This window comes from Pipistrellus kuhlii, unplaced genomic scaffold (assembly GCF_014108245.1).
Source record: "Pipistrellus kuhlii isolate mPipKuh1 unplaced genomic scaffold, mPipKuh1.p scaffold_m20_p_10, whole genome shotgun sequence".
NCBI classification, from domain to species: domain Eukaryota; kingdom Metazoa; phylum Chordata; class Mammalia; order Chiroptera; family Vespertilionidae; genus Pipistrellus; species Pipistrellus kuhlii.
Window position 1 is genome coordinate 51,822,602 of NW_023425405.1, and position 22,184 is coordinate 51,844,785.

Consider the following 22,184-nt stretch of genomic DNA (forward strand, 5'->3'; position numbering starts at 1 on the left):
TCAGTCTGTTTTGGTGATACCTACAAAATATTTAGCTTGTACTTTTGGAGAAACAAGGTAAGAGAAGATTTCATCTGTCTTTTTCTTTGTAGATTTCCATTGTATTCTTGGCTGGGTAAGTGACTGTTTCTTTCAAGTATCCTATAAAATTTTATTTATTGGTAAATACTTAAGATGGCCATTTCATGAAATATTCAAATAATGGTGTTAAATGACAAGTAGGATTTTGCATATATTAAATAAATTTAAGAATCATTTTAGGTTAAATAGTTCTCAAATTTGGGATAGCATGAATTTAAAGAGGAAAATAAGCTATCTTAAAATACTAGGAATAGGCAAATTAGATCTTCACTTGATTACAATTTAAAGTTTATATTAGTCTTAAGGAAAAGTTGGGAGAATATAATTTATCAGCAGAAAGCTGTATAGAATGCAATACCATCAGTTGATCATAGCTAAAAAAGTCTTTAGTATTCTTCAGGTTTTAATCATATATGGGGAATATTTTCCTTTTTCTTATGTCCAGTGGTCCTGGGTTGTACATGATTCTTTTAAAAAATATATATATTTTATTGATTTTTTTTTACAGAGAGGAAGGGAGAGGGAGTTAGAAACATCGATCAGCTGCCTCCTGTATACCTCCAACTGGGGATGTGCCCACAACCAACATACATGCCCTTGACCAGAATTGAACCTGGGACCTTCTAGTCTGAAGGCTGACGCTCTATCCACTCAGCCAAACCAGTCAGGGCTGCATAATTCTTATAATACTATGCAAAGATTCTGCATTCTTACATACTTCTTAAAAAGTGAATTTTTAAGTGGATGGTTTACTTGGCTGATCTCCACTCCAAACTTGTCTTTGTGTGGGACAACAGCTGAGATCTCTATTCGGGTGTTTTACCGTTACCTGACTGCTTGTTCCTTGCAGATGTAATTCACTGGTTAACCAGAGATTGGGCAAAGTATATATGTACACAATTGGGGGGGTCCTCTCCTGTGTCTCTTGCTTAGATTTTGTAGTTATTAGCAGGAGTGTTGGTTTGATAAATGCTATTTGTTATTTCTCCACCACCCCAAATCCCAATATTATGTGAAGTGCTAGTTTATTTAAACCTCAAGCATATCTTACTCTAGGGAAAAAGTTTCTAATTAGGGAATACTGAAATAAAATTTAATATGAAGTCTTAGCTATAGATACAAAGTAATAAATTCAACTTTAAGGATTCCCATTCAATATGAGAATGCACATTTATTTGGGTGGGACTGATAAAACCATTTTTTAAATGTTCACTTACTGTTTACTAAATTCAAAATATTTTCTTGGCTGGTGAAAGGTGGGGCTGAGCTCCTTGTCCAGTTCATTAAGCTGATTAAAATTCGTAGTTTCAATGTGATTTCTCTTGTTATTTAGCTGTAACGGAGTGGGGAGTAGTGACAATTTCTATTTTAAGTGAAATACATAGGGGGAAAAACACTTCCTTTCCCCAGTAGGTGATGCGGTATGACCACTTTGTTAAAGTGAGAACTAAGTGCCTCGAACCAGAGGGAAGGTAGGTGCCTTATTGTTTAAATAATTGTTTTTATAACTTTTGTTCAGGCCCCACTTCAAATGCAGCTGTGTTGGATGTGTGGGTGGTTATAGTCCACAGAATGGTTGTTGAAGAATGTGTGAAAAAATCAGGGCCTGGCCTGTTATCCAGCTATAAAGACACAGGCTTGGCAGTTGTATTCCAGTTATTTTCTTTACCCTTGTAGAATAAGTGATTGTCATATGATTGTTTTGGCCTCACCTACATAGTACCTTAGGAAAGAATCTGTAGTTTGTGAGTTAAAAAATACAATATAAAAGCTGAGTAGCACTGCTCCCTCAGCAGGAGCAATGTCTAAACTCTGGCTTCTCTAATTTATTTATTTATTTATTAATATATTTTATTGATTTTGTACAGAGAGGAAGGGAGAGAGAGAGAGAGAGTCATCAATCAGCTGCCTCTTGCACACCCCCTACTGGGGATATGCCCGCAACCAAGGTACATGCCCTTGACCGGAATCGAACCCAGGACCCTTCAGTCCCCAAGCTGACGCTCTATCCATTGAGCCAAACCGGTCTCGGCTAAACTCTGGCTTCTCTAATTTAAACCTTCCCCATAGCAACCCTGAACCTGTTCTAGGTGGTAATACTTAAAAGCCACAATTTTCTAAAAATTACTCTGTTTTTTAATACTGTGGGAGTTTTAGAGATTGGAGCAACTAAGCAGCCACTGAAATTGTGCAAGTAGCTCTAGCCTGGGAGGTGATTTGGGTTGGATTTATGGAGGATATTGGCTTAGCAAAGAGATGAATAATATAGCATGTTTACAGACATCAGGGTCTCCATAGAGCAATCTGTTTATAAATCCATATTTACAGTGAAAATAACATTCTTTGTTCAAGGGATTCATGAACACTAAAATCAGTAAAAGTCACAATTTTAAGAATTATACTAAACATATATATTTATACAAAAGCACTGTACTTTATTAAACTCCATACAAAATGTGGTGATTAAAAACATTAAATAGGCCATGAGTTTTACTTTGAAGATCAGTAAGTCAGTTTTTAAATGTAGCTATTTTACTTTGGTCACCAGCTGTCTTATAGCCCTTCCTCCTTCATTACAAGCAGGTGCTGTAAATAGTAACTTTCTGGCTTATATCCTTCAGGAGTGTACGGACTTCTCCTTCCAGTCTTTCTAATTCTTGAGCTTTATCTTCTAAATATTTTTGGTTGTCCTCATATTTTCTTTCTAAATCTGTGAGAGATAAAAAGAAGAAGTCTGAGCAATTTATACTGTGATGATCTCAAAACCTAATAATAATTATCTATCTTTGCTTATAAGGTTCTATTATGTGCCTGAGACAAAGTGAATGGATTTTCACCTTTTAAATAAAAACAAACTATGAATGCATTTATTTTAAAATACATAAAATAAATGCATTTTTTTGTGAAAGTATGAACCTAGGTGAACAGACCTACCTTTCAGGAGTTGCAGCTTGCTGTTTGCTTGAGCCAAAAGTGTTTTTGCTTCATTTTGTAGCATTTCAGCTTTCCTTCTGGCATCAGCTGACTCTTCGGTTTTTTTGGCAATTAAATTTTCTACTTTCTTATATTTTTCATCAAGTTCACCATCCAGAGTCTGCAGTCCCACGTTTAGACACAAAGTAGTGGTAATGTTAGTGTCAGCAATTACATTATAAGGGCAGTAATTGTGGCAAGCTTGGATCACATAGGTATTAACTTGCACAGCAAGCATTCTGGATTAAAGGGACTCAGGCTTCAAGCTATTCAGTGGTAAACAGTTGAAAACATTATATTGAAACAGTGGAATTACCTACAACATTGATATGACTTTTAAAAACACTTTGGAGTTTTAACTGGTCTAGGGCTAAGTCCTCTCCTGCTGATTAGCACTTTTCTTTGGAGACATTCTAGAGAGTTTCTCAAAAGTAGATGTGCTGAGATTTAAATTTCAAAAGGCTCTTTTTGAAGAAGTGGAAGGAGGGCCATCTGGATTCTTGACTAATTTAGTGTTTGTAGAGACTTGTTACCAAGAAATTAGGGAAAAGGCAGATTTAATTAAAGGAAGGGTGAGATGATAGTATGTATATGTGGGTGGTTGAGAAGAGAAGCTGGTCTAGGCTTGGAAAGATGGTTACCAGTGATTCTTTTGAGAAACACTTTGAACAATAGCCATTACTAGGAATTGTCAAGTGGTTTTGTTCCTATTTATTGTTATCAATGTCATGTATGCAAAATTATCTGTGAAATTCATGCAGGAAACGAGTGGAAAAGACAGAAGTGGAAGTGAAATTTTCTGTTTTGTTCTTTTCTCCGACTCAGAGGTTAGGATAGTCACTGTTATGTAATGCCCAAAAGCCAAAGTAATTTCAGGAAAAATCTTGAAATTAATTTTAATCTCTAATGCCCTACAGTGTAAACATTCTCCCCAAAAGTTTAAAAAGGTGCTTTGGAAATAAAGCCCAGACATGTAAAAATTACTTGGCTTCTTGGTGAAAAAACTGGATCATGTGAGATTTTCTCTGCAAAATAGAGGACCTTCCAGGGAGAAGCAAGGGCAGGGGGTTTAATTCAAAATGAGTGTAGAAGGGTGAGATGTGGTTCCCTTCCTACAAACTGGTGTGAACTCGGTTGTGAAGTGTTTTCTATACTGCTTTTAATGGTTTCTCAAGTGGCCAGGTAATTATGTATGCCATCAAGATCTTCCTGATTGAAAATACAGAAATAGATGCTTAATATGCTTGTTTTAAGACTTCCATACCCTGTCTATGTTCGGATTTGAGGATCTAGATCATGCTTATCGGATATTTTTCATATCCACTTCCATTCTTTCCTATCTGACTTTAAAGACTGCTATGTCAGAACAGGTCATTTAGAAGTTTCTGATGACTATATTAGGGCTATGTTCCTTATTAATTCCAAGGAAGGCAGTGAGACTAGTTGCTCCTTGATCAACACAGCTGTGAAGTTACAAAGATTTACTTACCTTTTTAACATCTTCAGCACTTTGTTGCACAGCATGTACTACTTTTTCAATATATTCTGCCTCCCCAGAGTTTTGTGCTGTCTTCCGCTTAAGTTCTTCCATATTCCTTTCAAGCTCACTGATGCGCTGGGAGGCGTTGAACAAGGTTTCCTCAGAAGCTGCTGTTTCAGACTCAATCTAAAAATGACATTCAGCAAGCCATTAACTTAAGAAGTGGTAGGGAGATTTAAAGGACTACTATTACCATTTTATTTTAGACTAAGTAATTATTAAAAAGAAAATATAATTTCAAGAAAGCATAGTAAAGTGCCCAACTTTAAACAGTGTTTGCTACATCCCATGTTAACTACATCTTTTGGTGCTTCTAGTGGTCTAGGCTGAAATGCACATGAAGTTTCTCCTCAGGGTAAGAACCACCCCTGGCTTAAGGACATCTGCAAATGTTGGCCAATGATCACAAATAAACAGCTGTAAGAAGAGGGATTTCCACATAAACTGCCAAATTAATGTTGGTGGGAAAATTGTAACTTCCAGTCACCTTTAGTTTTTTTTTCTATCAACTTGAAACTCCAGTAGTGGAGTTTATGGCACTTCAAGTAGCTAATTACTGAAGACATAGGAATTTTAGTCTGAACAGTTACTGATAGGATTGGGAAATGGGAGCTGTAAATAAAGTTACTTAGGGGAAAAATATCTGGGGGAAAATCCACATTTGATTCATTTAAAGTATAATAAAAAAATATATCAGTATTTAGTTATTTTTATTTTTTAGCTAGCCAAAGCAATGTGGCCCATGATAGAAAAACTAGTTTGACTCAGCACTCTTTCTTAGAAATAATTCTTAAGGATGGGTCTCTTTCCATAGGATTCTCTCTGAATAATAATGCCATAGTGAAACTAAAATTTGTTTAAAACCAAATAATTCTTAACCTAAAAGTTTATCTATTAACTTAGAAACATTCTTAGAATAGTTTTAATTCCAAGAGGTAAGCTTTATAGTTTTACTAGTGGCCCAGTGCATGGATTTGTGCACATTGAAAGAAATTAATTACAAGGGGACTGGGCAAGCTGGGGTCCCTCTGCCTGGCCTGTGGGGATTGGGCTGAAACCAGCCCTCCAACATCCCCCGGAGGGTCCCAGAGTGCAAGAGGGCACTCTGCGAAGTTACTGTTGTACAGGGTGTGGAACACAAGTGTGCAGTAAACCAGATCCGTGCACCGGGCCTCTAGTTTCACTTATAATAAAACATCACGTTTTCCATGCATTTTGAACACAAGACTGTTTAGCTAAGATCTCTATTAGGTTCCTCTAGAATGGACATTGGAAACTCACATTTTGACCCCTTGTTGCTTTCCAGTCCTTTTCAAAACTAGTAGAATTTTACTAATCACCTCATAAGACACTGGTTTTAACCATGTAGTTGCTTTGGGGCTGCTTCATAACAGCAGGGGTTTTCTAACAATGGATCTTGAAATTAATATCATACTTCATACTACTGAATAGACACTAAGGGATTTCTTGAAGAAACAGGAAACAAACTTTTTAGGGAAATGAATATGAAGGGGGGCTTAATGTTTATGTTGTCAGAATTCCTGTTTCTTCTTTGAAAACAGGTCACTGTTAGCATCTGGGCTAAGGACATAGTAAAGGATTTTCTAAGTATCGAATGCCCCTTTCTGATAAAAAGAGTACATGCGAGTGCTTTCACCTACATATAATGACTGATAACTCACTGAAGTTAGCAGGTTTTGGGTTCCTTGGATATCTTCATCTGCTTGTTTAATTGCCTTCTCTGCTGCGATCTGGGCCTTTTCTGCTTCTTCCAGAGCTTCCTTTACCATGTCTGCAGTGACTTTAACATTTGTTGCACTTTTGCTGAGTAAAAGAATGAGACAGTTTATTATATGTGAACATGAAAAAAGTGCCTTTCAGAAAAAACAAAAATACATTTCTTTTAAAGAGCCTTCCTGAAATGACCCAGAAGACTCATAGAAATTTCTGTTGGTTAATTACTTTTTTTACTCCAGCCTAGATACACAGAATAAGCCACCCTAAATGCCATCAGTATCTTCAGATACCTGGCTCTTTTAGCTTCTTCTAGCAGCATCTCAGCTCTGGCAACGTCAGCAGCACTTTGCTGTAGAATGACCTCCACTTGAGAAAGGCTTTCAACTCGTTCACGAATATCTTCGGTCAAGTTCTGCAACTGCTCTGGGGTGCTAGGCATTTCCATTTTCAATACTTCATTGGCAACTGCTTCAATGCTGTCCAAATCGGCACCATCCTCTGTTAAAGATGTTCCCATAAAGAGGTGAGAGTCATATATGGTTCACCTGTTCAACCACTTACGGTCATCTACTATGGGACTAGCACAGTGTAGTTACACCAAGACAAAACACACTTCCTGTTAAGATTTCATAATCTGCGTAGGGAGGAGAGATCTGTACACATGAGAAAGTAATGCAGACAACAAGGATAGCTGGGATGTGCTGCGGTCTGGAAGTCAGGGAGGTCTTCGTGGAGACTGAGGAACCCATCTGATTTTGGAGGATAACAGTATTAGAAAGAAGGACGTCTTTGAATGGAGAGACTGGGAGCAGAGTGTTATGTGAAAGTTGAGTGGTGTGAATGGTTAAGATTGTAGAAGAGATAGAGGCCAAGGTAGAAAGCTGAGACTTGATCCTAACAGGCAATGAAAATTTTCAATTGAGGTAAAAAGACTAGGCAGGAAACTACTGTAAATGCAGATATAGTTGATATTCCCTGTAAATAATGTGGATTCAGGAAACTACAGAAAGAAAAAAATCCAAAGAAACAAAAGAATCAGGATGACATATCTATCAGAAGCCGAAGAATTTCAAATTTCAAATGTGAAAGGAGGTACAACAGGTTAAGCCTTAAGTATGTCTTAGTTTTTAACCCTTTTAAAAAACTCAACGTAATGTCACTGAATGATGGCTCCCACAGAATATTCCATAAGGTATCTTTAGTAAGTACTGTTAGCAAGGAAAAAGGGGAAATGGCTAATAAGAAAGCTAACAGAATACTGATTTGGTTCAGGCACCTACCTCTAAGGTAAGGTAAGCTTTATCAATTCTGGTATTAAATCCTGATTGTGTTGTGTGCCCATGAGTTGGTTCCAACGCCTGGCAACCCTATGCGTGAGCGATGCTCACATAGATTCTAATTAGTCTGACAAATATGGCAGTTCCATTCCATTTGTCAGGGGCAGTTATGCATGGGACTCATTTCTGGCCAGTGGGATTTATGGAGATGACTGCTCAGAGGGTTCTGGTGACTATTTTCATTCCTTTAAAAAAGATGCTACAAAGGGACAGATGGTCTATTTTTCCCATAGATATCAGTGTCTTTACATGAAGTCTGGAACTTTGGCAGCCACCTTTTAACCAGGAGCAGCTAGCCTGAGAACAAAGCTGATATGCTTAAAGTGGTAGAGCAGAAAGATGAAAAGTACATACGTGGGTATTTGAACCATGGCGCTATTCTACTACTGAAGTTATGTTACACATCTTTTTTTTTAATCTTTAAGTCCTTTTCACTTTTAGCCAAAACTATCCTTACTGACTGATAATCCTCAAACTTACAGCAATACATATGTGCTAGACCACTTTCATATTCCAAGATAGGAAGAAATATCTAAAAGTAAAATGAAAAGTTCCTTACGCATCAAAAAGTCTCTGATCTGCTTGATCAGATTTCGCAGGTCCTCATTGCTCTGGTCCACTTTTTCTTTGGTAGCGTTGGTTTTCAACAAAACATCTTGAGCATTCTGTTTTGCCTCATCTGCCCTTAGTTTCGCTTCAGAGACCTAAACATGAGTAATAAATTACCCAGGGAACAATTTCACTCTTCTAAAGCACACTGGAATTTTATAAATGGTCCAAAAAATGTTGAAAAACTAGCATTTGGAATCATGACTTTTTGAAACATTTAACCATATTATATTCCTTTACAGACTGAAAGTAGTCAATATATGGTTCCTATACAGTAGTCTCATGTAGGTAGGGCCAGCATATGAATTATTTTCTAGTTTTTAACTCCTTCAAAACATTTGGTGGCCTATAAATGTCCCTAAGTCTTTTCCTCAGGTACTTACATACAAACTTCAGTTAATACGAAATTAAGACTTTATATGTCACTTTATAAGAATAAATGCGTGGTTGCTTATCTCAAATTACTGTCATGAGAAGAAAGCAAATTCTTTGACCTCGCAAAAACTTGCCCTTTCATACTTGGTGTTAAATGCCCTTTTTTAGTCAGCACTTTGAATTGGTTTCTCCTTTTCAGATCTTCCACTTCACATTGAAAGCAAACAAACAGTAAAGACTGAGGCTGATCGCCGAATTACCATCTTGGAGAGCTGTTCCACCTCAGCCAGGGCACTCAGGATGTCTCGGTCAAAGTCCATGGCCTTCTGCCAGGCGTTGTGCGCAGCAGTGACCAGTCCACCACAGCCAGGCCCCCCACACTTCTTCTGTCCTTCGTCAGTTCTGCAGTTGGGGCCACCACATTCCGTCTCAGAGCAGGAGGCCCCGGGAGGCGTGCCGCAGGTCTGCAATGAGCCAAGAGAGTGAGGTTCAGACAGTGAGTGTGCTGCAGCCTAACAGCTGAGCAGGGCCTGGGTGGCCCCGGAGAGCATGTAGGTGGTCCTCAGCAAGGGCGCAGGATGGAGAGAGAAACAGTTTAGGGAATAAGCTAACCTGCTTATTTCCAAGCAAACAACAAAAATTTACAACCCTCAGTACCTTCTGCCCTGATGAACTGGAATACCAACTGGGCTCTGTGCAGGGTGCAAACATGATCTCTCTCAGATTGAACCTCGCCCATCAGAGCCACAGAATGCTACCAATCAGGAAATTGATGGATTTTAGACATAGAGGGGAGGTGAGAGGGAGGAGTCAGAAACATTGATGTGGGAAACGAATGTTTCAGTTGTCTCTCATTCACACCTTCACAGGGGATTGAACCCACAACATGGGTATGTGCCCTGACTGGGAATCAAACCCGAGACTTCAGCGTATGGGAGGACACTGCAACCAAAGGAGCCACACTGGCCAGGGCAGGAAGTATTCTTTTTAAGAAGTAAAGTGTTTTAATAAATGCAGTCCACTCTTTAGACTAATAATTTTGTGATAATTATAACCTCATTATATCTCAAAATAAGTCTTTCATATATCCGGTTTACAATACATAAAAAACTTCAGAAATAAAATTTACTCCGTGTGCTACAGAGCATGAGCTTTAATCAGAGTAAGCATAAGTCCTAAGGGATGCTTTCTAAAAACAATCTGACAGCACACTAGATCTGTTTTATTTCAACAGACGGGGCAAACATGGAAAAACCAGCACGGGTCTAGCTAAGAATTGAAGGCACTTGAAAAAAACAGAGCGACCAAAATCTCCCTGGACAGGAAGTGGCAGTATGGAATTCTCATAGAATAATTAAGACCAACACATACAATGAGAGATCAGAAGAGGCTGGCTAATCCCTAGGTAGCTCACCACATCCAAAAGCAAGCACAGGCAAGGGTGCCCGTTCAGATGGCCAGAGGAGCCTGCCACTGCCACCCCTCCCAAGATACTTTCTCTGATGCAAAGCAAACATCCTTTAGCATGCTTAGCTGCTTTTCATTTTAGTTTGCCGGTTTTTTGTGATGACTGGTTTTTCATTAGAATTTGTAAGCAATGCTGAAAGCCAAGAAGATTGAAAGAAGTGGTATTTCATGCTTCAGTATAACAACTTTGTCTCCTATTCGGTGCAATTTACACTTTGCTCTAGGCGTCCATTTTTCTGTTAGTGACAGGATTACTTCTGATTTCCACTAAGTGAAATAATGAGTATATATTGTAGGTATCAATTAAATTAGTCACACTAAAGTGTTTTTGTCCATTTCAGAGAAGGAGGGTAGGGACAGGCAGGCAGGAAGGGGAACCATTGCTAAGACAAAAATGGTCTGAGCTCTCAGTTTTCTAGGCACTTACCTTCCTCTTTTAACAGACCCTATTTCTAAGCTAAGAGAGCATAAGCCTTACAGAAGTCTGTAAAAAAGTACCCTCTAAATTCTGATAGCTACTCTTCCATGAAAAACAAGGAATCAAGAGGAAGAAACAGGTTCTCTGGCTTTTTTTGGCCTTCAGCCTGATTTTCATTGGAGTCACTACTCCATTTCATTTGGTTCCAGAGTTACTTTTTAAAAGCTTCTGGAAAATGCAATCTTTCTAGGCTGGTCTCAAGGTTAATCTTCACCAGGTAAAGTTACTGGAACAAAGGAACATTTTAATGAACACCCATGGGAAAAATTCTTTAGCTCATTTTTAGCTCATTTTTTTCTTTCTTTCCTTTTTTTTTTTAAGGAAAACCCAAAATGATTCTGAATTGCTCCACCAAAATGGAGTTCGCACTTCAAATCAGAACAAAGTAAAAAGGAAATGTCCACAGCATGAAAAGGATCAAGTTTAAATAAGTCACAGTGTGTAAGAGCAGGCATGCTTCTCTGGGTGTTCCAGAGAGAGATCCCTTGGGGAGAAGGAAGATTCGAAGCACAGAGCCTCGTTTTTAATCTGGTTCAGCCATGGTTCCCCACATTGGTGGTCAGAGATGGGACCATGGAGGTTTTACTCCTGGCTCATCTGCAAAGTGAACAATTAATTAAAGACCAACCAGGTTGTTTTTTCCCCCTCCTATAGCACCATAGCTTTGAGACCAAGCCCCCTAACCTTACCATTTCGGCAGCGGCTGAAAGGTCTAGACTTTGCAGTTTGCCTGCCAGTTCGTCCAGAAGACGGGCCTGCTCTGCCTGTTTTTCCCGGAACTGGGTCTCCTGCTCCATCATCAAGTGTTCCACGCTTTCCCTGGTGATCTCCGACTGCTCCACAGTGTTGTTGGGGTCAGTGGTGGAGGCATTCACCCTCTTCTCTGCCTCTAGGGAGATCTGGAAATACTTGGTGATGCTATCCAGGGCACCTAGGGCACAAAGTCAAATTACCCACAGTGAATCCCCTTGTACTCAATCTCATCAAGCAATGTCCATCTGTGGTGTCTTCCAGCCTAAAGGTACTATATGGTTGGTTTTAAAATTTAAGAAATAAAATCATTGAGAAATAGAACTTCTCTGTCATGGTCAATGAACAGACTGATCCATTACGCCTCCTACTCTGGCTCTGGAGGATGCCAAACATCTGAATGAAAAAATTAAGTCACCCTGCAGAATTGCTTCTATACAGGCAAGCATCCAGTTCTTTCTAGACAGCTGGCATCAGGCAGCCTGCAGATTACGTTTCTACTGTAATTTCCTCCTCCTTCAGTCATTAGATGCACTCACAAGGCTAGTCCTGTATACATAGAGCAGAGTGGCTGTCTTGGTTTTAAGGACCAACCCAACAATAAGTGATCGTGTATTAAACAGCAGGGATAGTGTGATCTGACCTATTTCTATTGCCTTTTGCTTTTTTGGGGGTGGTCCTGTTTAGACCATACTATAACAGTAAGTGAAGGACTGGCCAAAATTACTTCCTGACCAACCAACACTCTTAAATATAAAAGGGTTAGCATAAATATCAACTTCATTTCTTAACTACTCAAGAGCCTCTTTCCAAGAGAAGCCCAGGAGGTTAACCGCTAACTAAAAAAATCAGGAAACGAATGCTATTCTAATGAAGCAACCGCTGCGTACCCCCTGGGACCTCTGCTGGGTCTCAGTCTCTCTGTGACTCAGGTCCCACTTGTGTCAAATGGAGACTTCAGTCCTCACTTGGTTCAGAGACCATGAAGAAAAGCTTTAAAATTGTTAGAAGGCACTCAATTTTCCCCCCTTTCTGAACGTGCTGTATGAAAGGTTGCACAGAGGGTTAACTCCATGTCCGGATTGAGTGCTTGCACAGGAAACGCTCACCCCGAATATCTGAGTTTTTGATGAATTCCAGTTGCTCAGCAAGTTCCTTCACCGTGGTGTCCAGGCTCTCTGCTTCTGCCTGGAGAGAGTCCAGTTCTTGGGCCGTGCTGTTTCTTTGTGCATCCGTGTCAGATAATTTCTCTTCTACTTGAGCCATCTTTTCCGTAACATCTTTGATTAGTTTCCTGCAGAGAGAAGGGTAAGTTTATCCAAGTAAAATAAAACTTTGTATATTTTCTAATATGGTAATTTCAAACCGGGTCAGGAGTCGGTAACGATTTATTTCTAAATTCTGGTTTTATTTCCCTTATCGTTAAGAAACTGCAGGACATCTAACAGTTTTCTTTCCTCAAGGACTCTGAAGGAAAACAGAAGCACCGCTGAGCTGAGCGGTGGTGGGTGGGCCATGTGAAGGATGCCGGATCTCTGCTGTAGTATGAGCACATGCCTAGGGTGCGGAGTCCCAGTTCTGTGTGTGAGCAGCTTCAAGTCCAGTCTCGCAAACTCAAAAGACTAACGGACTCTGGTGTAGAAGCATGCCTCCCAGCCAAGCATCGAAAACGCCCTGATCCCACCTCAGGGATTTCCTTCAAGATGGGGCATGCAGGACAAAAGCCCCAGAGCATGCAGGGAGACGGCAGGAGCCACCCTGCCTTCCACATAGTCCCCCCTTAGGCAAGGGCCAGCCAAGGAGCCGCCTCCTCCCACCAACAAGCAGCCCTTTCATTCCAACAAGAGAAAGAAGGTGGTATCTACGGAGAATGAAATATGATCAACATTTAGCTTTCACAACACTTCTAAACCCAACTGCACTTTGTTCTGTATCTTCATGTCTTCAAAGCTGTATTTTAGGTTCCTACTTATTTAGACGGTGTATGTGCACATCACCAAAAAAGTAATCTTAGAGGAGACGAGCTTAGCTCTGGGTATTACTGAGTCACCAATTGAATATAATTGTCTTCTCGGGGATATAACAGTATAAAAAAACTGGGGAAATGTAGAGATGCTGAAAGGCTGGGGGCCATTAGAAAAATATGGTATTTAAGGCTGAGATAATACCATGGTCCAGTTCAGACAAAAAGTATTTAAAAGGATTTGTTAGGTTCGATTACATTTTATAAACCCAATGATCGTTTTCCCCGAGGCTATTATATGGTTTCTTTTTTCAGTGCTTGGCTCTTACTATCAATCTGCTGGGGTCCATTTCGTAAGTCTCATACAGTGTGACAATGTAAAAATAAAATCCAACATTGCACATTTTCAAATAATGCCACCTGGGAACCTGAAACATGCATCCTTAATATATACTGTGTTGAAAAAAGATTCATGAAACCCGTTTCCCCAAGGTGCTTACAATCTGTCAGTGCACTGACTAGGGAGGCTAAAACAGCTGCTTCGGGAATGTAAACTCTCCTCCGACAGGCTGAAGGGCACCACAGCTTTTCGTTCTTCCTTGGCTGTACGAAGACCAAGGCCAACAATCGTTTCCTAAATGGGCCTGCACTCAGCACACAGGGCAGAACCCATCACTGCGTTAGGAGGCGGAGCTGCTCCAGCCTTTAGGAGGCAAAATTCCTCTTTAAAGGCACGATCGCCCCACCGAGACATTTAGTAACACCCCAGTCACAGGGTCTTCGACACAAAGCCTGAGGGTTGACATGAAGGGACTTGGGATCTAGAAGGCCTAGCAAGGACCTTCTACAAGGTACACAAGCTAATTACTGTCGGCTGTTCCCTCCTGCCACTCACAAGTAGCGTCGAGATGGAAAGTCCATCTGGCTTCTTAGAGATAACCATTAAAGCCCCATCAAAAAAATGTTACCGTCCTTCTGTCCTAACGTAAACTCACTTCAATGGATAGGATTTATCTATGAAACAGTTCCCTTGCTCACGCCAAGTGGTGAATCTGCAGTAAAAAGACATGGCATTTGGGGAAACAAATGCTTCCTGCCCTTTCCCGTTTTGCTCTTGGGCCTAGATCTTATTATGCTGGTTTTGGGGGTCCTTTTTGGCAAAGGTAGTTAGAAGGTTTCAGAGCAAGAGAGAGAGGCGAGGAGAAGCACGGAGTTAGCACCACTCGGCTCTCTGCTTCCACCAGCAAAATAGACTCCTGTCAGGGAGGTGACTGCCCCGGGAGGGCTGCGAGGAGGATTGCTCACCGCAGGGAACTGTTATAATCAGATGAATGAAGCACTGTTCCAGGGGACCAAAGGCTGAGCAGCGGAAATAACAGTCTTATCTATGGTCATGGAATTCCCCTGGGAGTTGCAAAACATATAAAACGATGTACATTTATAATGACTTTTGCAATTCCATTAACTGTTTCATAGATGGCTCTTTTTGCTACTCTATAAGGTAAAGGTTTCAAACATTATTGTTCCCTCCTCCACAGGAGAGGAAAGCAGCTCAGGAATAGGTGAGTCATTCAAACTCACAGCCTAGCAAGTACCCGGGCTAGCTCCTCAGGGGTCCTTTGTCTCCGAAACCAGCGTTCCTGCCGTGCTCCTGCCTGAGAGCACCATTTGCAAGGAGGAACGCCGAGTAGAACACACACATTCTATGCTGCAGCTTCCCCAGTTCGGGTCCCCAGCGATGTGCCAGCGTGCAAAAACACCCAAGGCCCAGAGGAGAGGCTGCCGGGAAACAGATGGCCCAGCATCTGCTTTCACTCACAGGACTGGCCCCGCCTTCTGATGGAAGCACCAGGCCAAGCCAGCTCTGGAACAACACTGTGAGCTCTCACGCACGCTCGCTCGCTCGTTAACTACTTACTCCGCTTCCTCAAAGAGGCTGCCGATGTTTTTCAGCGGCTCTGCAGCCGGGTTCTGGGCCAGGATGTCTCTGATCTCGTTGACTTTCTTCTCCACCGAGTCCACGGTCTCCCGGTAAGGCCCGATCACACCGCTGATCTTCAAGGCCTTGGCTTTCTCCAGGAACCTCTGGGTCCTGTTGGTCAGCTCGGCGATGATCGCGTCCCAGACAGCAAAGCACTGGTGGCAGGGCGTGCAGTCCGGGAAGACCCCCGAGTAGCCTCGAGTGCACTTGTCGCAGCGTGGGCCCTCGACGCCCTCGACGCAGACACACTGGCCGGTGGACTGGTCACACTGCGGCGTCTCGATACCCCTGGGGTCACAGTCACAGGCTAGAAGAGAAACAGCAAAGCTAGCGGATTGACCAGACCACAAACCTCAGTGACGAGATGGATCTGGCGTTCAGAATCCTCCGTCACTGTCACAGGGGAAGGTGACAGTCATCGATGACCACAGCTTTACCGAGAGACCACAGCAGCTGCCTCCAACCTGCAGTACCTCAGCCCTTGCTGACCACTTCTTAACATAATAGTACATAGGGCACATTTTTTAAGGTTAGGGCACTTTTAAAAAAATATATATTTTATTGATTTTACACAGAGAGGAATTGAGAGGGACAGAGTTAGAAACATCGATGAGAGAGAAACACCGACCAGCTGCCTCTTGCACACCCCCTACTGGGGATGTGCCCGCAACCAAGGTACATGCCCTTGACCGGAATCGAACCCGGGACCTTTCAGTCCGCAGGCCGACGCTCTACCGGCTGAGCCAAACCGGTCCCGGCTAGGGCACATTTTTTTAAGGCTATGCTTACTGTGCGGGCACTGTAGAGATGGTTTACATGCATCGTCTCATTGAACCCTCACAATAGCCCTGTGGGATAGGTGACCTGCCTCAGGCCTTACAGCACGGAAATGGCTGAATGAGGGGATCAGATTTAGCACTTTGCAACTCAGGAGTCGGTGCTCTTAAGCTCTGTCCTGCCTCTGCCTCCCTCTTACTGGGACTTCCCTTTAGACCCTATCAGGACAGACAAGGCAGGTGACTTCCTGATGCCAGGAGGCATCTGGCCTAAGATACCACACTGAGGAGCAGCTCCCAACACACCTCGCCTCCCTGGTCACAAAACAGAACAGGGATGACTTGGCGAAATGCAATCAACATGGTAAGAAGAAACTAAATCAGAAACAAGTCACGGGAATCCTAAGGATCTAGTTCAGAGGCTTTCTCTACAAGTACAGCTAACTTGTCCGCACCCTGTCACTGGCTGGGAGGGCTGCATCCCAGGCAGAGCCTGATGGTGCCGAGGAGGACTGGCGGTCCTGGCCAGCGGACTGTGGCCGAGAGGTGACTAGTCACAACAAGCCTGTGCCACTGACCCCGGCTTACAGTCTCACCTCTCAAGGGAAAAACTTACTTTTGTGTCAACACTTGGCATTTCTGAGTATTTATACAGAGTTTAAGTAACAAAAAAAACAAACAGAGCTGTGCCCACATCTGATCTCTGGCCTTCAATCCTTCTGGGGAAAGATGGGGATGAATGAAAAGCAACCTGAATGTCCTATTTCCGTAACTAGATGGAGGATTCCAGGGCCCTGTTTCCATTCTCAGCACCGAGCACGGGGTTAACGTGCAAACTGGAGTTGCCATCTTTGCCAGATGAGGCCCTGACCTCGTTTTTGGTACCGGCCTGCGAGGGCATTTACACGCCTCCATAAAAGAAAAGAATCCTAACATGTCAGCTTCTAACTGAAACATCTTCTCACTGACGTGCTCAGAGATACTCGCAGCACCTCGCTCCTCCAAACCCAGAGAGAGGTGTTGCGGCCTGTGGCCTTGCATCTGACCCTCCTCACATCCTGCCTTCTATTACCGGTTGTTCTCACTGTCTTTGTGAGCCAGATGCACCCTCGTGCTCGAGGGACAAGTTTGTGCAGTACGCTGTCGTGGTCAGAGCACGGCCTGTGGGCCCGACTGCCTGGTTGTGAACCCTGCCATCCCACACCCCAGCAATGAGTCTCTGGGTGGCAGGGAAACCGAGTCACAGTTTCCAATCTGTAAAAAAAGGAGTCATGAGTGTCCCCAACTCACAGGATCACTTTCAGGATGAAATAACTTAATTTGAAAGTGCTTCAGGGAAGGGCTGACCCGCCAGTGGGCACTCTGTACATGCTTTTTATTACTATTCCTTTCTGTGTCCATGGAAGCGCCAGGTGGTCTCCTGCTCAAAGTGTTGCTTGATCACATTTCCATTGGATAAAGAGAAAAAAGAGTGGTCACAGCCCTGGCCGGTGTGTTCAGTGGTTAGGGTGTTGGCCCAGGCACCAAAAGGTTGCAATTTCTGCTCCTGGTCAGGGAACAGACCTAAGGTTGTGGACTAGATCAGGTTGGGGCGTGTAAGGGAGGCAACTGATTAATCCCTCTTTCTCACATCGATGTTTCTCTTTTCCTATCTCTTTGAAAATCAATTGAAAAAGAAAAGACATACATATCCTCAGGTGAGGACTTAAAAAAATAAAGGCATTAAGGTTTTCCTCACTTGTCTTTTACATAACCACATTTTTTCCCATAAGGAGGATACCTGGCTTTGGTTTAAGTCTTTCCATGAACATATTGTTACCAAGGTGGCACCAGGAGGTCTAAAATTCTGCAAACGATTTCGGTGGATATTTTTGGCAATTGACTACATAATTTGAAAGAAGCAGCCATGTCCTCTTCCCATAGCGCCAACTAATCTTGGATGACACCTATTCCTGTTCCTGCCGATCTCTGGACCCTGTCCCTTTAAGGGCAGTATTCTGAAGGGCCGGCAGGAATTCAGCTATTTCCAGTAGACGAGGACCAGTTCAGCTGAACTGACCAACATTCCTTTCCTTCAGTTGAAAAGTAGAGAGTCACATTTCACAGACAGCTGGACTGCAGTTTCATCAATGAAAAATTGATCCTGATCTTTCTCTGAAAAGATACCAAATGCCTGTTCTAACACGCATACGGTTTTAATTTCAAACTGCAGCTGGGAAACCGCTGAGCTCCTGTGGACATGTGCTTCCTTCCCTGCCTGTTGTTCCAGAACCGCTCCTCCAACTGGGTTCGCCCGGGAGGCCATGTGAACAGTGTTGTAGAAACACTTCCCAAGGGTACTTTCTGACAGAATTGGAAAGGTGGGTTCTCACCTGACAATTTAAAGGTTCACGGACACAGAAACTATGGAGGAGACTCTCCAGCTCTTACACTCACGGGAACGTGTAACACTGCAACAGGGCAGCCGTCTCGGATGATTCCAATGGACTTTCTTCTCTCTAGGGTAGGGGTGTCGAACTCAATCAGAGAAGGGGCCAAAATCTAAAATCCAGCCTAAATCGCGGGCCGAATGGTCTACTGAACAGTCATAAACTGTCATTGTGATGGAAACGCAGCGGAGTGCAGTGATGACAGCGCGGTGCGGGCCACATTGCAAGGCCTGGCGGGACGGATTTGGCCCGCGGGCCTTGTGTTTGACACATGTGCTCTGGGGGGGGGGGGGGGGGGAGGTGTCCAGGTGGCCTTGCTTTAAGAAACGGGATTTGGGAGCAGAGGATCAAAAGCTTTCTCTTGGACAGAAGGAGAAAGTGTATACAAAACTGAACAAATCATGACGATGAAGAATAGCACTTTGAAAACGAGACGGTCATTTTTAATGTGCCATAAGAATTCCACCTTCATCTATAAATATGTTCTTGGTTATGTGGTCAGATTTCTGCTACTAAGTTTTTTTAAAAATCATTTTGAACAGGATTCTCTGAAAGGTGGGTAAATGAAGAGTAATGCACCATTTAATAGATACTGAGGCCTTGGGAGTGGGGGGAGAGACACCCTATTAAGTCAGGGTGAGAATGAGAAACAGCCAATGGACCTCTTTGTCAGTAGGTATGATCTTTCTGCTTTTTTTATTTTATTTTATTTTTTTATTTTTTTTTATCCTTCCTCACTTTCTTCAGACCTCCTCTGCCCGCCTCAATGGCTTGGACACAAGGCTTTTCACAATCTGGTGAAACGGAATCTCTCCCTGACTGTCCAGTGAGACGGTTTCCAGAGGGTGCCCCTCCCACCCCAGTCTTGCTGCTACATGCTGTCCTTAAGGACCTTCAGCCAGAACAATTCTCTCTAAATATCACAGCAGGTCCTCACTTGCATTTGTCTTTGGGCAAATCCCTTAATCCCTCTGAGCCTGAGAGTCCTGGACTGTGAAATGGAGATTATATTTCACTCACAAGTAGTTTGTTGTAAGAACAAAAATCAAGAATTTGCATCCAATATCCCTAAAAGTGCTCACAGTACACGGCAAAAATTCTCCGTAAGTGACGACCAGAGCTAACCTGGTCTATGAAACCTTGCCCAATGACTTCAGTTCCTGCTGGGCTTGTCTCTGCTGACAGGTGAAAAGGTCTCCACAGGTTTCCTGCTCCGCCACTGCACTCCTTTTCCCTGTTTCCCCAGAGAGTCTGCAAGCGCCTCCCGTTCCGGTGGCAGCTTGTCTGTGTGTCCGCTCCCTGCGGCCCAGGGCTGTGCTGGGTCTCTATCTTTCCTTCCCAAACGCACCCACTGGAGCCAGGGTGAGAGCTACACCCAGCCACCAGGAAGCAGGGTCCATTCTTTCCTGCCAGCAACCTTGTCCCCAAGTAACATGGACTCCAGGCCCTAACGTTTACTGACCCTTTACCTCCGCATTTCCAGTCTTCTGGAAGGGCAGGAAATCTACAATTTTAATCTCTTAAATGTGTTGTGTTTTGCTTTCCATCCTCTCCCTCCCTTCGCTCTGCCTTTTTTTCAGGCTCACAGGGGTTAAGGGATTTGCCCAAAGACAAATGCAAGTGAGGACCTGCTGTAATATTTAGATGTCACCTGCAGAAAGAAGCTGGCTGTCTGCTCCAGGGGTGAGCAAACGTTTTCTAGCAAAGCCCAGATAGTAGATATTTAGGCTTTGCAGGCCCGTTGGTCTCTGTCACACGATTCAGCCCTGGTGCTATAGCGTGGAGGCAATGCTGAACAATCCGTAAAACACAGGCACACCTCTGTCCAATGAGACCTGACTGACAGACAGCTGGCCGTACCCGGCCCACGGCCGTGGCCTGCCTGCCTCTGGCACAGACCAGCTCCTCAGGGACCATGCTCTGCGATGATCAGAATTCTGTAAGGCAGCCCTTCCCTCTGCTAACAAGAGTAACAGCGCTTCTCTCAAGAATCAAATTAAATCTGATTTCCCGAGTCACACAGACAATACGTGAAGAATAAAATGGTTGTAAATGAATCCCAGGCTGAGAAAGGAATACAAGCATTCTAAAAATGTACGCCCCGGCAAAGAAATGGACTTCATTTTTCTACCGAAACAATGTGAAATGAGACACAAGCACAACGGCCACTGCCCACATTTCCAGTCTGCCCGGGCTGAAGAAACACTGGCCTTTCCCAAGACGGGAGACTCTTGGCTCTCTCCGAGTCCACAGAGAGATTCCTCCTGTGACCCTGTGGCCCCGAGGGGCGGGCGCAGGGCTCCGGGCTGAGGGTCCTCTGACACGGGCAGCCGTGGGCGGGCGGGCGAGCTCTCGCTCCATCCCAGCACAGTGGTGGGCTTGTTCGGACTTGGCACAACCGGCCAACTGCCTCAACCCGCCCGGACAATAGGGACATTCAACAACTTATATGTTGGAGACTCTACTGATGTGTCTTACATCACTGCATCTCTTCTCCACAAGGAGATCGCTTAGCGAGGGCCTAAGCTTTCTATAAGGTTACTGTCAACGAGGTGGCACTACCAAGTCTCAATCTGTGCCCTGTTCGGCGGAAAGATCTGAAGTGGAAGACAACTTGGCGATTCATTACGCAATGTGAGGAAAAGGGTCACATTCTCTTCTCATAGCTCCATCTAATTCCTGAAGATAACCCTTCTTGTCCCTGCTACCCATGGGGGTCCAGTCCCTTCGAGTTCTTGTCATCCCATTACCATGTGTGACTACATTCTAGCGCCTGTAGAGTCCCGACTCCACCTGCTGCTGTATTCTTGGTCCCTGCCCTCGTCAGAGCACCCCCTCCTGCTCCCGCTGCCTCCCGGCCCACAGGCTCTGGGCTGCGGGGACTGCCCAGGGTTAAGTCAATGCTCAGTCTCGCTGGTCACTTTTTAAGTCAGGAGCTTCCTCCACTGGGTGTCAAAGCCATCTGGGTCCCAACCGTTCCTTATGTAACGGGCCGACCTTTTTTCTGGGCGAAACAACGAATCTGGCAAACTCTTCCGGAGTTTCTAAAGCATGATCCACTTTTGACCCAAATAAAACTGATACTGTTCCTACGCCACAATTTTTTTTCCCTGGCAGATTTGGAGCCAAGACTCTAAAGATAAAGGGTAAAGTTCTGAGCACTGAAAGGACAATTCTCTGATGGACTCCAGCTCCGGTCACAGGCTTTTCATGCAAACTGAGCTTAGATGGAGCAAAAGGTCAGAACGCTTTGGCAGCCAATGCTATTTTTCCAGTGACACATGCTAATAGAATCGGCTATCAGCAATGATAGAGCCATTATCTGGGGGCGGGGGAAATCAAGCCCCTGGGACCTCAGGGGCATGACAGGATTGAAGGGTGTAACAGAGGAGTGGTTAGAACTGGGGAAGCCAGATTCCAAGCAGGGTTTTTCTGCAGGAGACATCTTGGTGCACAGGGAGCATTGCATGTCCCGGGCATTGAACAGCAGTGAGAAAATCAGCTCCCATTAAAACCAACATCTGGACCGAGGACTGATGAATGAGAAAGCACTTGTTTATTGACACAGCAAACATCATGTCCTCTGTGGAACAAACCCTAACCCAACTTAAGATGTTGGTCCAAGTCCTTCTGGCTCAGCCTCAATTGGAGAAACATATGCCTTTTGTTCTGGTCTTGTCCACTGTTT

At 43.5% G+C, this 22,184-nt stretch overlaps 1 protein-coding gene and 1 long non-coding RNA gene across 2 annotated transcripts in view; one reads left to right on the plus strand and one right to left on the minus strand.

The window, feature by feature from the left end:
* Window positions 1–2,495: 2,495 nt before the first annotated feature.
* Window positions 2,496–22,184, minus strand: part of LAMB1 (laminin subunit beta 1) — a 65,272-nt gene continuing 45,583 nt past the window's right edge. Inside the window, exons 25-34 of the mRNA XM_036429749.2 lie at window positions 15,229–15,598; window positions 12,457–12,641; window positions 11,287–11,528; window positions 8,913–9,116; window positions 8,228–8,372; window positions 6,622–6,829; window positions 6,277–6,418; window positions 4,544–4,720; window positions 3,016–3,175; window positions 2,496–2,791 (exon numbers count right to left, since the gene is read on the minus strand). Of these exons, the coding sequence (XP_036285642.2) occupies window positions 2,655–2,791; window positions 3,016–3,175; window positions 4,544–4,720; window positions 6,277–6,418; window positions 6,622–6,829; window positions 8,228–8,372; window positions 8,913–9,116; window positions 11,287–11,528; window positions 12,457–12,641; window positions 15,229–15,598 (1,970 nt within the window). The 3' untranslated portion in view covers window positions 2,496–2,654. The remainder of the gene's footprint in view (window positions 2,792–3,015; window positions 3,176–4,543; window positions 4,721–6,276; window positions 6,419–6,621; window positions 6,830–8,227; window positions 8,373–8,912; window positions 9,117–11,286; window positions 11,529–12,456; window positions 12,642–15,228; window positions 15,599–22,184) is intronic.
* Window positions 6,828–11,666, plus strand: LOC118714442. The gene is made up of 2 exons (XR_006741000.1): window positions 6,828–7,423; window positions 10,919–11,666. It is a non-coding gene; the product is annotated as an uncharacterized LOC118714442 (long non-coding RNA).